Source organism: Arachis ipaensis, chromosome B6, assembly GCF_059453495.1.
Source record: "Arachis ipaensis isolate K30076 ecotype BB chromosome B6, ASM5945349v1, whole genome shotgun sequence".
Taxonomy (NCBI): Eukaryota; Viridiplantae; Streptophyta; class Magnoliopsida; order Fabales; family Fabaceae; genus Arachis; species Arachis ipaensis.
Genome location: NC_142441.1, coordinates 145,512,484 through 145,528,564, shown reverse-complemented (window position 1 = coordinate 145,528,564; position 16,081 = coordinate 145,512,484). Strand labels below are relative to the sequence as shown.

The window sequence follows — 16,081 nt, the reverse complement described above, 5'->3', positions numbered from 1 at the left end:
GAAAAATTTGAATTCTCAATACTTATTTAAATATACGAGTGAGTTAATTATTTAACCAACTTAAATTAATTTGGGTCTCTAATATTACTGATTCATAGACTTGCTAATTGCTATATAATCCCCAACAGCCCGGGTTCGTATAGCATTCACTTAGCATCTTCACTAACGAGAAATATATACTTATACTTTTTTAGCATATCGATGGTTTTAAAAATATTATTTTTATATTAAAATTAATTATTAATAAATTTGTGTATAAATATATGTGTAATTTAATTTATTTTTAATGTATATTTATATTTTAATATATATTTTAGACTAATAATTAATTTTAATATACACATAGTATAAGCATTATTATTTAGTCTAAAAAAAGAACCAAATAATTCTTTTAAAAAATTTGTTACAGTTCTCTCGTTCTTAAAATAGCGTTAGTATTTTATGTATAATTAATTATTGCAATAAGAAATATTAGGTGTTCAATATTCTTTTATATTTATCTCTTGTATTTAAGTCAATGCTAACTAACTCTTTTTTCACTAAACATGTACTAATCTCTTAATATTTTCAATTTAATTATGTTTTAAATAAGATTTAAAATTATTTTAAAAGATTAAAAGAATTTTAATTAATTAGCAGTAAATTTGACATTTTCAGCCACGTATACTTTAACAAATATCTATGAGCATTTGATAAGAGTACCCTACAAAGAATTCTACAATAGATTTATAGATTTTTCAAACAAAAAAAAAATATACCCATGGATTTTTTAGAGGATAAATGAAATAAATTTACAAAGAAATAATTTGACGTATAACTTCATGAAAAGCTGCAGTTTTACTTTGTTAGAGACATAAAACAAAGTAATAACCAAATCCGTTACGGAATATAATCTTTTACCCATATAAAAAGTATAAATTTAACATATTACATGAAAAAATCAGTTAAAATGAAAATATTTTCATAAAAGCAATATTAGATATAAATTTTAGGCTAGTCTTCTTTACACAAGTCAATGTAGTTAATGTATAAATATAAAATATTAGATATAACTTTTAGATTTGACTTCCGTACAAATCAAAATATATACGATAAAGACAATTAGACAAATATATAATATTTTTATAATGAGTGAGATTTAGACAACTAGACGTGTTTCTGGTATACCTTTTATTTATAATAAAACTATTAAAGTTATTTTAATATTTAAAAATAAAAATTTAAAATTCCATACCTTCATAGTTATATCTGTTGAGAAAATTCAACACAGGTTCAAACAAGAATCTAGGGGTGCACATGGTCCGACTCGACTCGAAAATTCAGTCCGGTCTCAAATATTTTAGCGGCTAATTTGGTATGATTTCACTGGGTTTAGGGTTGGGTAAGGGTCTCAAAAATAAACCCGGGCATTATTTCGGGTTAGGTCCGAGGCATAGCTCGAGTCATCCGAACTCGGCTCAATAGCCTGGTCATCATACACAATTAATATTTTGTGTTATTAGTGATGGATCATGGCTATTCTTACGTGGAATTTAAGTATTGTAAACCTTAATATTTTATATTAGTAGTCATTATAAGACTATAAGTTAATATTTTATGTTTAGAATGCATAAGACTTTAGACTAATGCATAATATTGTGTTATTTGTATTGATTTAAATATTTAGTGTTATTAGACAATATTAGTATTGATTGTGGTTATGCTTTAATTTTGAAGAAGGGTTGGTTCTTGTTATATTTTTCTAAATAAATTTTACCATGTCAAATAATGGTTGGAATTTTGGAAATTTGGATATTTTTACATGCTAGCTTACAAGAAGGTATCAATGTAATGTAATGTTAACAGCCCGGTTTTCACTCGGTATAATTGTGGCCCGAAAGTGTATTGGTTTCATCGGATCTAGGGTCGGGTTCGGGTCTAATAAATAGACCCGGTGTATATTTCGGGCCGGGTCTGGGTTACATTAAACCCGTCTTCACCCGGCCCATGTGCACCCCTACAAGAAGCTGTCTAACAGCAGAAGCACCAAAAATAATTTTCGCACAACCTGTGCAATTAAATAGGCAATACCAAAGATACTCCAAGTAGCAAATATAATGGCAGAAATTAAATAATCAAACACCAGAATTTTAACGTGAAAAAACTCCCAAAAGAGGGACAAAAATTCCACGAAACCTAGTCTAGTAAAATCTTCCACTATTAGAATAATGGGTACACAATAAGTCTTCCTAGTAGCACTAGGGTATCTGATGAGCGGATAATTTATACGCTTTTTGGCACTGTTTTTAGGTAGTTTCTAGTATGTTTTAGTTACTTTTTATTATATTTTTATTAGTTTTTAAATAAAAATCACATTTCTGGACTTTACTATGAGTTTGTGTGTTTTTCTGTGATTTCAGGTATTTTCTGGCTGAAATTGAGGGACCTGAGCAAAAATCTGATTCAGAGGCTGAAAAAGGACTGCAGATGCTGTTGGATTCTGACCCTCCTGCACTCGAAATGAATTTTCTCGAGATACAGAAGTCCAATTGGCGCGCTCTCAATTGCGTTGGAAAGTAGACATCTTGGGCTTTCCAGAAATATATAATAGTCCATACTTTGCCCGAGATTTGATGGCCCAAATTGGCGTCAAAACGCCGGTCAGAGACCCTTTTCTGGCGTTCACAAACGCTGGAGTTAAACGCCCAAACTGGCACCAGAACTGGCGTTTAACTCCAAGAGAAGCCTATACACGTGAAAGCTTTAATGCTCAGCCCAAGCACACACCAAGTGGGTCCGGAAGTGGATTTCTACATCATTTACTCATTTCTGTAAACCCTAGGCTACTAGTTCATTATAAATAGGACCTTTTACTATTGTATTTTCGTCTTAGTTATTCTGGTTCCTCCTCTGGGGCCGAAGCCAATGAACACCATTATCACTTATGGATTTTCAACGGTGGAGTTTCTACACACCATAGATTAAGGTGTGGAGCTCTGTTGTTCCTCATGAATCAATGTAAAGTACTACTGTTTTTCTATTCAATTCAAGCTTATTCTTGTTCTAAGATATTCATTCGCACCCAAGAACATGATGAATGTGATGATCAAGTGACACTCATCACCATTCTCACCTATGAACGCGTGCTTGACAACCACCTCCGTTCTACATGAAAACAAGCTTGAATGCATATCTCTTGGATATCTAATACAGGGGACCGAGTCCGAGATATTAGAGTCTTCGTGGTATAAGCTAGAATCAATTGGCAGCATTCTTGAGATCTGGAACGTCTAAACCTTGTCTGTGGTATTCTGAGTAGGATTTGGGATGGGATGACTGTGACGAGCTTCAAACTCACGAGTGTTGGGCATAGTGACAGACGCAAAAGGATCAATGGATCCTATTCCGACATGAGTGAGAATCGACAGATGATTAGTCGTGTGGTGACAGCACATTTTGGACCATTTTCACTGAGAGGACGGACGGTAGCCATTGACAACGGTGATCCCTCAACATACAGCTTGCCATGGAAAGGAGTATGAATGATTGGATGAAGGCAATAGGAAAGCAGAGGTTCAGAAAGAACAAAGCATCTCCATACGCTTATCTGAAATTCCTACCAATGAATTGCATAAGTATCTCTATCCTATTTTATGTTTTGTTTATCTTTTAATTATCAATTCTCCATAACCAATTGAATCCGCCTGACTGAGATTTACAAGATGACCATAGCTTGCTTCAAGCCAACAATCTCCGTGGGATCGACCCTTACTCACGTAAGGTATTACTTGGACGACCCAGTGCACTTGCTGGTCAGCTGCACGGAGTTGTGTGAAAAGTGTGCGATCATGATTTCGTGTACCAGTATCTCAACAATCAACAAAATACATTATCAAACTGATGGAATCAACATAAACCCTCCACAAAGTGGGTATCTCAAATCAGGTAAAAGAGAAGGCAATACAACTAGAAAGTTATATCCTAATATTCATCTCTACACCAGGAATAACATACTAAAATTTCATAAGAAATGGAGCAAGTTTACCAATTCAATCGGATAAAAAAGGCTTGCTCTTTTCCCCTAAATTCTTCTTCTCCCTTCGTCGCCGATGCTCTTTGTTTTTTTTTTTCCTTTTCCTTTCAAAAGTGAGAGTCTCTAACTCTCTCTCCCTTTCACCATGGCTTTTGATGCTTTCTTCATTTATTTTTTTTTGTTTTTAATATGTGTGGGTCCCACTTAGTTGGGGACCCACCAACAAATCTCCCCCTCACCAACTCAAGTGGGGATAGACTACTCCACCAAGCCCGCCCTCTCTTTGCAGGAATCAAACTTCACTGCAGGTAAACTCTTAGTCATCATATCTGAACCATTATCATCAGTATGGATCTTCTCAAGTGCATATGACTTCATCTCAAGCGCTTGACGTATCCAATGATACCTCACCTCTATGTGCTTCGATCTGGAATGAAACGTCGAATTCTTGCTGAGATGGATAGCACTCTAACTGTCACAAAATAATACAAACTTCTCTTGATTGATGCCTAACTCTTGTAGAAACTTCTTCATCCACAAGAGTTCCTTAGAAGCTTCAATAACAGCAATGTATTCTACCTCTGTAGTAGACAAAGTAACACATTTCAGAAGTCGAGATTTCCACGACATAGCTTCCACTGCAAAAGTCATCAGATAACCAGAAGTAGACTTCCTTGAATCAAGATCCCCAGCCGTATCTGTATCTGTGTAACCATCCAACACAGGTTGGCCACTCCTAAAACATAAACAAACTCTAGAAGTACCATTAACGTATCTGAGAATCCACTTCACCGCTTGCCAGTGTTCTTTGCCAGGATTAGAGAGAAACCGACTAATAACTCCAACGGCATGAGCAATATCCGGCCTGGTGCAAACCATAACATACATCAAACTGCCAACTACAGATGCATATGGAATCTTCTTCATTTCTGCTTTCTCTTTCTTACTTGTAGGATATTGCTGCGAATTCAGCTTGAAATGACTAGCAAGTGGAGTACTAACAAGTTTGGAATTACTCTTGCTAAACCTCTCTAAAACCTTCTCAATGTACTTCTGCTGCGACGACCACAGTTTTTCATTCTTCTTGTCACGAGTGATACTCATGCCAAGGATTTTCTTTGCAGGACCCAAATCCTTCATAGCAAAGAATCTATTCAAGTCTTTCTTAAGACTTTCAATCTTCTTAGTGTCATGACCAACAATTAACATGTCATCAACATAAAGCAAGAGAATTATAAAATCACCATTAGAGAATTTCTTAACATACACACAATGATTAGAAGAAGTCTTACTATACCCATGACCTTCCATGAAGGAATCAAACTTCGTGTACTACTGCCTTGGTACTTGCTTCAACCCATATAAGCTCTTCTTCAACTTGCATACAAAGTGCTCCTTTCCTTTAACTTCGAAACCCTCTGGTTGCTCTATATAAATTTCTTTATCTATGTCATCGTGAAGGAATGCACTCTTCACATTAAGCTGCTCAACCTCTAAATTCAAGCTAGCCGCCAATCCAAGCACAACTCGAATAGAGGACATCTTCACAACTGGAGAGAAAATCTCCTCAAAATCAACACCTTTCTTTTGCTCAAAGCCTTTCACAACCAATCGAGCTTTGTACCTTGGCCGTGAGACATTTTCATTCGTTTCAATTTGAACACCCATTTATTCTTGAATGCTCTCTTACCCTTAGGTAGCATCACCAATTCAAACGTATGATTCTCATGTAAGGAATTTATTTCTTCTTGTATGGCCTTCAACCAATCTTCCTTATGCTCATCAGACATAGCTTCTTGGTAGCTCTCTGGCTCCCCAGTCTTAGTGTTCATCACATACTCATGAGGAGAGTATTTCTGAGAAGGATGACGCTCTCTAGTAGATCTTCTCAATTCAGGCTCAACTGGTGGTTCAGGTAGAACTTCAACATCTGGCACCTCAGGTTGAGGTGTAGGTTCATCATGCAAATCATCATCATCATTATCAACTTGTACATCTCCCCCATCAATAGGAGGTCTAGTGGAGGGACCAGGTTCATCAACAGCAGAACGTCTAACAGTTATTATTGGCTTATCTGTCTTCTCCAAGTCTTCAATAGTTTGGTCTTCAAGAAAAATCGCATCTCGGCTTCTAATTATCTTCTTGCTCACCAGATCCCATAATCTGTAACCAAAGTCTTCATGATCATAACCCATGAAGATACACTGCTTTGACTTTCCATCAAGTTTAGACCTTTCATCTCTTGGAATGTGAACAAAAGCCTTGTAGCAGAACACTCGCAAGTGACTATAGGAGACATCTTTCCCTCTTCAAACTTTCTCTGGAACATCACCATTTAGTGGAACTGAAAGAGAAAGGTTGATCAGATCTACTGCAATCCTCATCGCTTCACCCCAAAAGGACTTAGGCAACTTTGCATGAGAGCTCATACACCTGACTTTATCATTGATAGTGCGATTTATTCTCTCTGCAACTCCATTATGTTGAGGAGTCTTAGGAACTGTCTTCTCAATCTTGATCCCATGTCCTTTACAATACTCTTCAAACAGACCCCTGTATTCACCACCATTGTTTGCTCGAACACATTTCAATTTCCTTCCTGTTTCTCTTTTAACACTTGCATGAAAGTGTTTGAAGATACAGAGTACCTGGTCTTTATATTTCAAAACAAAATTCCACACTTTTCGAGAATAATCATCAATAAAAGTAACAAATACGATGCACTACCTAGTGTCTTAGCATCTATAGTGCAAACATCAGTGTGAACTAAATCTAGAACATGTGATCTCCTATGAGGTCCAGAACTATGAAATGATACTCTAGCATGATTTCCAACGAAACAATGAGTACAAGTATTTAAAGTTGTACCTTTCACAGGAAGTGAGTGCTTCTTGGCTAAGACACTTAGTCCTTTCTCGCTCAAGTGACCAAGACGTATATGCCACAAATCAAAAGAGGAATCATCAGCTACACTCACCTCTTCTTTGCACAACTTTGCTTGCAACCGGTAAAGAGTAGTGAGACTATTATCTTCTCTAGCAACAATGAGAGCCTCTTTGGTAATCTTGCATTTTTTACTAGCAAAGGAAGTGCAATACCCCTCTTGATCCAATGCCTTCACTGAAATGAGATTGAATTGTATATCTGGCTTATGCCTAACGTTCTTCAACTGTAACTTGCATCCCATGTTGGTTTCAAGCCACATATCACCTATACCAATGATATCACACACTCCTTTGTCTCCCAATTTAATCTTGCCAAAATTTCCAGCAGTATAAGAAGTGAAAAATTTACGTTTCGGAGTGACATGACATGAGGCACCAGAATTCATAATCCAAGTGGAATCATCACAGACAAGATTCACATAATTTTTATCATATGTGATAAGAACATCTTTATAAATAATAGCAGCAGTTTCTTTATCACTATCTTTACCTTTGTCTTTGTTTCTTCCCCTTGATTGTTCTCTTTTCAAGAACCTACAATACCTCTTGATATGCCCCGGCTTGTACTTTCCTCTTGACTTGCTTCGATTCTCTGACTTGTCGGAACTGTAAGATTTTCTACTTTGACTTCTCCCCCGTGACTCTGAAACAAGTGCTTTTGACTGGGAAGAGGCATTAGTCAAACCTCGCTCTCTTCTTCTACCTTCTTCATTCAACATGCTTTCTTTAACCATTGCTAATGTCAACTTTCCTTTTGGAGTTGAGTTAGTTAGTGTCACAACCAGAACTTCCCAACTATCAGGCAAAGAGCTCAACAACAACAAGGCTTGCAACTCATCATTCAAAGTGATTTCATTATTTGTCAGTTGGTTTACCGTCTCCTGAAAAATGCTCAAGTGCTCCGGCATTGATTTACCTTCAATATACTTCATATTGACAAGGTTCCTAATTAAGAATGCTTTATTTTGCACATTCTTCCTCTCATATAACTCTTTCAATTTCTTTTACATCTTCTCGGCATTCATTTCGGTGTCAACATATGGATACACACTAAGATCAAGCCATTGCCTAATCAAAGCAACTGCCTTCCGATTCAACTTCTTCCATTCAGCATCGGATTTGGTACCTTTGGACTTATCCCCGTCCACAGGATCATACAAGTCCTTGCTATACAACATGTCTTCCATGAGGGTCTTCCAAATTGAATAATTTTGGAAATTCAATTTAACCATATTCGTTCCATGAGTATTTTCCTCCTTTTAATCAGCACAGAAATAAACAACCAGAGCTCTAGATACCACTTTGTTATATCTTCACTCACTTAGAATCGCAACAAAAGTGGCAGAAACTTTATTATATCTTCACTCAGTTGCTTCCATTTCAATTGTCTACAACAATTTTAAAAGTGCTAACATTCTCTTAGACGAAGATTACACTGCCAAAATCTCTAATTTTAGAGTTTTAAGATTTTTTTCCAGTGGATCATCAAGTTGCATTAGTTACAATGGTGTAAGGATCAGAACTATTGGTTACTTGAATTCAGAGTACATGCAGATTAGTCAACTAACTGAAAAAAGTGATATGCGTATAGCTTTGGTGTTGTGCTGACAGAACTTTTTATTAAAATAAAAGTTTTTTTTTCATTTGTGAAGTCAGAAGAGAAAGTAATTCTTGCTATCTACTTTCTATCTTACCTGAAAGATGAGTGCTTGTTTGAAACTCTTCAAGTTAGAATCTTAGCTTGAATGAAAAAAACAAGCAGAAAATTATGGAAGTTACTGATTAATGTTACAGCAAGGTGTTTGAGACTTAGAGGGGAAAAAAGACCAAACATAAAGGAAGTGACAATTTTTATTAGATGAGAGAAATTTTCTAAAAAAATGTGTGTATCACTATTACATTTATAAGCTATGAAAGAGAAATTCTTATTTATTCCATACATGAAATATTTTCCTTTTTTATTTATTGTCACCTTTTTTTCTAACTTTTTAAATTTAAATTTAATAGATAAGATCATTCTAATTTTTTTGAAGTATATAAGATATAAAATTATATTTGATAAATGAAATATGAGTATAGATATTATATCAAAAAATATTAAATTAGTGTATTTTATATTTTTTTTATAAGGATATAGAAACACTAACAAAAGTTCTAATTTTTTTAGTTTTACTATTTCTATCATATAATTATATTTTTTTTATCATTATATATTTTTTTAAATTTCTTGTATGAAAAAATAGAGTAAATTAAACTTTTATAATTTATTATTTCTTATATTTAATTGATCACCAAATAAAATATAAAATGCTAATTTTTATATTGTTGTCCTTTGTATATTATGCTCAGTATTATATCTTATTCTATATTTAAAATCAAATATAATCTAAAATCCATGAAAATATTTTTTATAGAAGAATAAATCTTCTCAATTATTTATTTATTTATTTTGTCAAGTATAATTTTTTATTATTTAATATTTTTGTATATATATATATATTTTTTGCATATAAAATATATGATAAAAAAAATTACATCTTATCATAATAATTGAGAAAAAAGTTTGAGAGGATCCTCGTGTCATATTCACAAACATAGCTTCAAAAATGAGAAGCTTTCTAACGCGAAGAATATAATTTCGACCAAAAAGAATGAATATTCAACCCCTACACTTCCCCTCTAATTTTCTACCACCGTACTACATATTTTTCTATGCATATATATACCTGAAAGAACCTGGTCATTCTGAATTTCTGATCTCGCAAAGAAGCTTCATCTTTCACCATTAAACATGTCCATATATATTACAATTGCCCATGCTACAAGTTACGAAGGGAGTTATTGACTTGACTTGACTTGGGATCGAAAGCTTTCAAATTATATGGTTGTCATCATTACATGTATAGGCGGTATAGCAGTCCGCATCACAACCGTATTGATGTATATGAAATCGTTTTGGGAAAAAAATGATATATGAATTTTAAAAATAATCATCAAATCAATGAACTATGAATTTATGTCCCAACATTATACGAATAATTAATTTTTATTATTGACTTTTTGAATACACATGGGATGATTATTGCTTTGAAAATTAATGGTAAGAAACATTGTCAAAATTATTAGTTATTCCATTGGCCAGCGACAAACCCTTAAATGGAGCTTTGATCCACGACGAATTAGTTCTTGACCTATCGGGTTGGAGATACCGTAAACAATCAATCAAAAAAATTATTAGTTATTTAAACATTTTCCCTTAACTCTACGTTAATCTTCATTAAAATGTCTCCACATACATATACGTATAGAGTGTGAATTATTTATTGGACAGTTGTCACAAGTAAAGGACAAAACTAGGTGATTGCTACGATACGATGATAAATTCATACGTATCGATACGTTTAAAATATGGACAAATAACAATAAGACATGTGGAATTTATTTTTCACGTCAGTATTTAATTTTTTCTTTTTTAAATATATAGTATATCACCACTTTTACTAAAACACCCTTTTAATTAAATAAAAATAAAAAATATTTATTTAATTAATTTTATAAAAAGACTTAAACATCCTTTCTTTATTTGATTAGACAAAAATACTCTTTTAAATTAATCAAATTTTAGAATTCAATTAATCCTAATTTTATAATTTCAAATAATTGAAACAACAAAACAAAAACATATTAAAAAAATAAAAAATTAAAATTGTTCTTCATCTGTATTAAATATATTAAAAAACAAAAAACTAAAATTGTTCTTCATCTGGGTTCAAAAACCCTCTCGTTCACCACATCCTATGAGGATAAGAAACCACCACATCCTTCACCAGAGAACCTCTCAACCTCCCAAACCCAACCACAAGAAGCACACTATTCTTCACCTTATCCACACATGCAACAGCGACTTGGGGTCTGCCGCCGTGAACACGTGGTCCCTCCCTCCATTCCTCTGCCAGTACTTCTGCCCCCTCCAGCCACTCCACCAGCGCTTTCTGCGTCTCCTCGTCACTGTATGCCGCCTCCGACCCATCGCCTTGTTGGCTCGTCGCCACCATCTGGCTCAGCGACGAGAAGAACGGCACGTAGACCAGCTCCGCTTCTTCCGGGTCCATCACCCGGGTCACCGGTGACCCTATCCGATCTGACTCTGGACGGTTCATGTCCAGGAACAGAAACCACTCTCCCATGTGCTGGTGTCCTGGGTAGCTCAGCGAGGTTAGATTCTGTGGCGTGCCGCCGCCTCGGGAGGCGGATCGGGTGGTGATGACACCGTAGGTGAACCGAATGGGAAGGTCATACATGTAAACCTTAATGGCGGAGGACGAGGAATCTGCAGTGGTTATGGCGGCGGCGTCGGAGCAGGGTTGACTGGCAGAGGCAAAATTTACTGTCATGTCAAAGGCGGAGTTGTCGTCGGATTCAGATTCTAGCATGGTGGTGTGGCGGTTCGGGAAGGCATTGAAGAGTGCACAAGTGACGAAGATTACGAAGAAGATGGTTGCTAGAATTTGCGTTTAGGAATAAAGGAGGGATGTTTAAGTCTTTTTATAAAATTAAATAAATAATTTTTTTTATTTTTATTTAATTAAAAGAGTATTTTAGTAAAAGTGGTGATATATTATATATTTAAAAAAGAAAAAATTAAATGCTGATGTGGAAAATAAATTCTACATGTCTTATTGTTATTTGTCTATATTTTAAACGTATCAGTACGTATGAATTTATCATCGTACCATAGCAAACACCCAAAACTAAGTCAATTTTTGTGTGAAAATTACGCGAGGGGCGTTTTCTTAGAAACTTGCTAATATGCTATATATAATATGTTTTTTTTTAATTAACTTTATATAACAAATTTGATCACCCCGCCTTGTTGAGAAGTATAAAAAGAAGAAAGAGCCCCCATAGGCCATAGCCATTTTCTCCTCACGGCTACTGACACTTGAAATTCTAATATTTAGTTGTGTCTTGTGAGTGGTGTGAGTCATCATGACGTTGAAGGCCACAGTAGTACTACTCTTAATAGTTGTTGCACTAGTCCTTCTAGCAACAATTGCAGCAGATGATGGAAATAATCAAACCCTTGAAGGATGCAGAAGCGACTGTGGTGGTGTCCGAGTTCCATATCCATTTGGCATAGGGAACTCATCATCCGTCCCCCATAAAAGCTGTTTCTTGCAAAGTTCGTTTGAGCTGACATGCCCAAATTCAACTTTATACTGGGGAAATATCAAAGTCTTAGACATAAAAATTTCCCAGGCTAAAGTTGACATGTCGATTCCTATCTCAAGGATTTGTCGTGACGGTCATTATTATAGAGGAGTTTCCATAGATATTCCTTCTTTCACCATTTCTAGTGAAGACAACAAGTTCGTTAGTGTGGGTTGCGACACCTATGGCTATCTTCACAGCTCCTACAAAGACGACGATAATGCAACATATTCAACAGGGTGCATAACAAGATGTTATGGCAGTTCTATGGAAGTTGAGGATGGACATTGTTCTGGGATTGGGTGTTGTCAGGTGGATATTCCGCCTAAAATGAGGATGACCTTTGTCAAGTCATTTTCCTTTTACAATTTCAGCCAAACTTGGAGATTCAACAACTGCAGCTATTCTTTTGTTGTCAAAAAAGAAAACTACACATTTTACAGGGAACACTTGAGAAACCTGCCTTTTGAGGAATTCCCTGTGGTGTTTGATTGGAGTGTTGGAGATGAAACACGTGAAGCTTCTCGGAAAAGAGGTACCAGTTACGCTTGCAAGGGAAACACCACTCGTAATGACTCTGTCCCTACTGGATATGGTTACATATGCCAATGCAATAAAGGTTTTGAAGGAAATCCTTACCACCCTCTTGGCTGCATAGGTAACTAATAAGTACTTATCTTCCTCTATTTATGTAATGATTTTGGTGATTGCTATAATACTTTGAGACTTGATGATGAGAGAGAGAGAGAGACTATTTAATTTAATATTTATACATTGTTAACAAATTATTGTTTATTATTCGGATTAATTTTAAGTTCATCATCAATTTTATTTTTAATTCTTAATGTATAATTTTTTCTAAGTCTTGCTAATAATTATTTTAAGTACACTAATAAAAAAAAATTATAAGTAAAGTAAATGTTAGTTTTTAAAATTTTTATATATTGAATATATTTAAAATAACCAAAACTTTTTTTTTTGTCGTCAAGCTCTATTTTTTTTTTAATACTTACTTGATCCCAAATGTCTTTTATACCATCATCATTTTTGGTGTTCCGTGACTTGTTTTGATTTAATGTTATGTTCACACTTCTATATCAGATGAGATTGTATATAAACTAATTTTTTTTTCTTTTTGATATAAAAAATAGATAAAATATTTTAAATTTGATTTTGACCTATCTTTAATAGTCTAAACGATTACTTTTAGACCATTTGATAGGACAGTGATCCGATTTTTCATTTTTGACTAATTATGTGAACCCTAATGCACTCATGCTCCCATTATTTTACGGGTCGAGTGTTTTGAATTTACTGAGGAAAGGCAAAATTTAAAAGAAGACATAAGATGTGTTTTTCTTAGTAAGTTATTCAACTTATCTAGCTAGAGTTTGGACTATATCACACTCATATAATTGTAGAAAAATATTTAATTCAAACTGATATGTTTAACAATTCTTTTACTTGAAAATTTAATATTATTATTATTATTATTACAAAAGTAGTTTTTCTTTTGTTACAAAAGACCTTACAAATAAAATTAAACAATTTTTTATATGCAATAATGAATTATTTATTGTACAAAGAGTTCTTAATCACACATGAATTGAATAATAAATGTACACAACAAGTTAAAAAAATATTTAGGTAATTAATACTTTTTTTGTTTTTATCTTATATATATTTAAATTAATTAATATTATTTATTAATTATCTCATTTTTTACCCGAAAAATATTATTCTTTGAACAATTTCCATTAATACTAATAACAATAGAGAATCTTACACAAAACAACAAGCACATAACTTCTAAAAAAACCCGTCCTATAACTCATTGTATATACTATTTCCTATTGTGCATGTAGTATTATACTTCTCTTAAACTATTATATTGTTCAATTACAAAAAAAAAGGGGGGGGGGATGAAATTAGATAATTATTCACTAAATAACAAAGTTTGAACTCTATGTTTAGTTTGAATCTGTGAAAGTCTCATAGCTTTTGTTTAATTTGATCATTTTATTTTCTCTGAATGTGCAGACATTGATGAATGCAAGACAGGACAACATTCATGTGTAAGTGACCATAATTGTCACAATACAAATGGATCCTACACATGCTTCTGTCCTAAGGGGCAATCTGGAAATGGTACCAAGGAAGATGGTTGCCACAAGAAAAATTTCCTTCCACATATTGTCATTGGTAAGAAATTTAATCACGTTTACGTTTATAAATTTAGTCAGATATTTATATTCAAATACGTAAATTATTTTGTAAAAGAAAATTGAAGAATTGTATCCAACAGATTACATGCAGGTACAAGTGCAGGATTCATAGCTATTTTCGTAGGGACTTGTTTGCTATACTTAGCGCACCAAAAGAAAAAACTCATCAAACTGAAGGAAAAGTTTTTTGAGCAAAACGGCGGTCATATTTTAGTACAACAAGGAGAAGAGTCATCCCATGTTAAAATTTTCACTGCTGACAAATTAAAGAAAGCCACTAACAACTATGACGAGAAGTTAATCATTGGCAGGGGAGGTTATGGCACGGTTTTCAAAGGAGTTCTAGAGAATAACACAATTGTTGCTATCAAGAAGTCCAAAATAGTTGATCCTGGCCAAGTTATGCAATTCATCAATGAGGTGATTGTTGTCTCTAAAATTAACCACAGAAATGTGGTGAAGCTTTTGGGTTGTTGTTTAGAAACAGAAGTTCCTCTGCTAGTCTATGAGTTTGTAAGCAATGGTACACTCTTTGATTTCATCCATAATGAAAAGAAGAGAAATCATTTTAACTGGAAAAATCGTCTCAGAATTGCAGCAGAGGCGGCTGGAGCTTTATCATATCTTCACTCATCTGCTTCCATTCCAATTGTCCACAGAGATGTTAAAAGTGCTAATATTCTCTTAGACGAAGACTACACTGCTAAAGTCTCTGACTTTGGAACTTCTAGATTTGTTCCATTGGATCAAACTGCACTAGCTACAATGGTGCAAGGAACTTTTGGTTACTTGGATCCAGAGTACATGCAAACTAGCCAATTAACTGAGAAAAGCGATGTGTATAGTTTTGGTGTTGTGCTGGCTGAGCTTCTTACAGGAAAGAAACCTCTTTTGTTGGGGAAGTCGAAAGAGAAAACAAATATTTCTATCTACTTTCTATCTTGCCTAGAAGAGAATTGCTTGTTTGAAACTCTTCAAGATGGAATCTTGAATGAAGAAAACAAGCAAGAGATTGTGGAAGTTGCTAATATTACAGCAAAGTGTTTGAGACTTAAAGGAGAAGAAAGACCAAACATGAAGGAAGTGGCAATGGAATTGGAGGGAATAAGGAGAATGTCAAAGCATCAGTGGGTTAACAATGGAGACAAAAATTTTGAAGAGACGCAGCACTTACTTCCTATATCATCATCGTCGAAAGGATATGAGTATGGTGATAGCAGTAGTAGTAGTCATCAAAATATAAATTATGATAGTATCATCAGGGATCAAGAAGGGGTAATTGCTTTAGCAGATGGAAGGTGATAATGCTAGCTTACCACACACATACTAAAGTGATATTCTGATGGGTGAAGATGACGGTGAAAAACCTTTATGGTATTTGTTTTGTCTGGTTGTGATTGTGTTGGTGGTTGTTTTTCTTTTTTAGAATTATGCTTAAGATTTGTTGTGTAGAGTTCTATCTTTTAAAAAATAGAAATGCTGCTTCTAAAATAAAAACTTTAATAACTGAATTCATCTTTTTTATTCTATTTTTTTCTCTCTAGAAAAAACAAAAAGAGAAAAAACAAAAAAATATATATAACAAAAAGAAGAATTAAGAATAAAAAAAAAGAATTAAAAGAAGAAGTCAAATAACAAGTCTAAAACTTTAAAAATTTTTATGTGTTAAAAAAGTTCAGTGTCAAAGT

The 16,081-nt window shown here is 34.1% G+C and overlaps 1 protein-coding gene and 1 pseudogene across 1 annotated transcript; one reads left to right on the top strand and one right to left on the bottom strand.

Annotated features, from left to right (window-relative positions):
* Window positions 1-10,742: 10,742 nt before the first annotated feature.
* Window positions 10,743-11,390, bottom strand: LOC148563054 (putative arabinosyltransferase ARAD1 pseudogene; annotated as a pseudogene).
* Window positions 11,391-11,946: 556 nt separating this feature from the next.
* LOC110263599 (wall-associated receptor kinase 2-like) lies at window positions 11,947-15,695 on the top strand. Its single transcript, XM_088490929.1, has 3 exons — window positions 11,947-12,826; window positions 14,209-14,370; window positions 14,485-15,695. The coding sequence occupies exons 1-3, from the start codon at window positions 11,947-11,949 to the stop codon at window positions 15,693-15,695; spliced, it is 2,253 nt and encodes a 750-aa protein (XP_088347055.1).
* The last annotated feature ends 386 nt before the right edge of the window (window positions 15,696-16,081 follow it).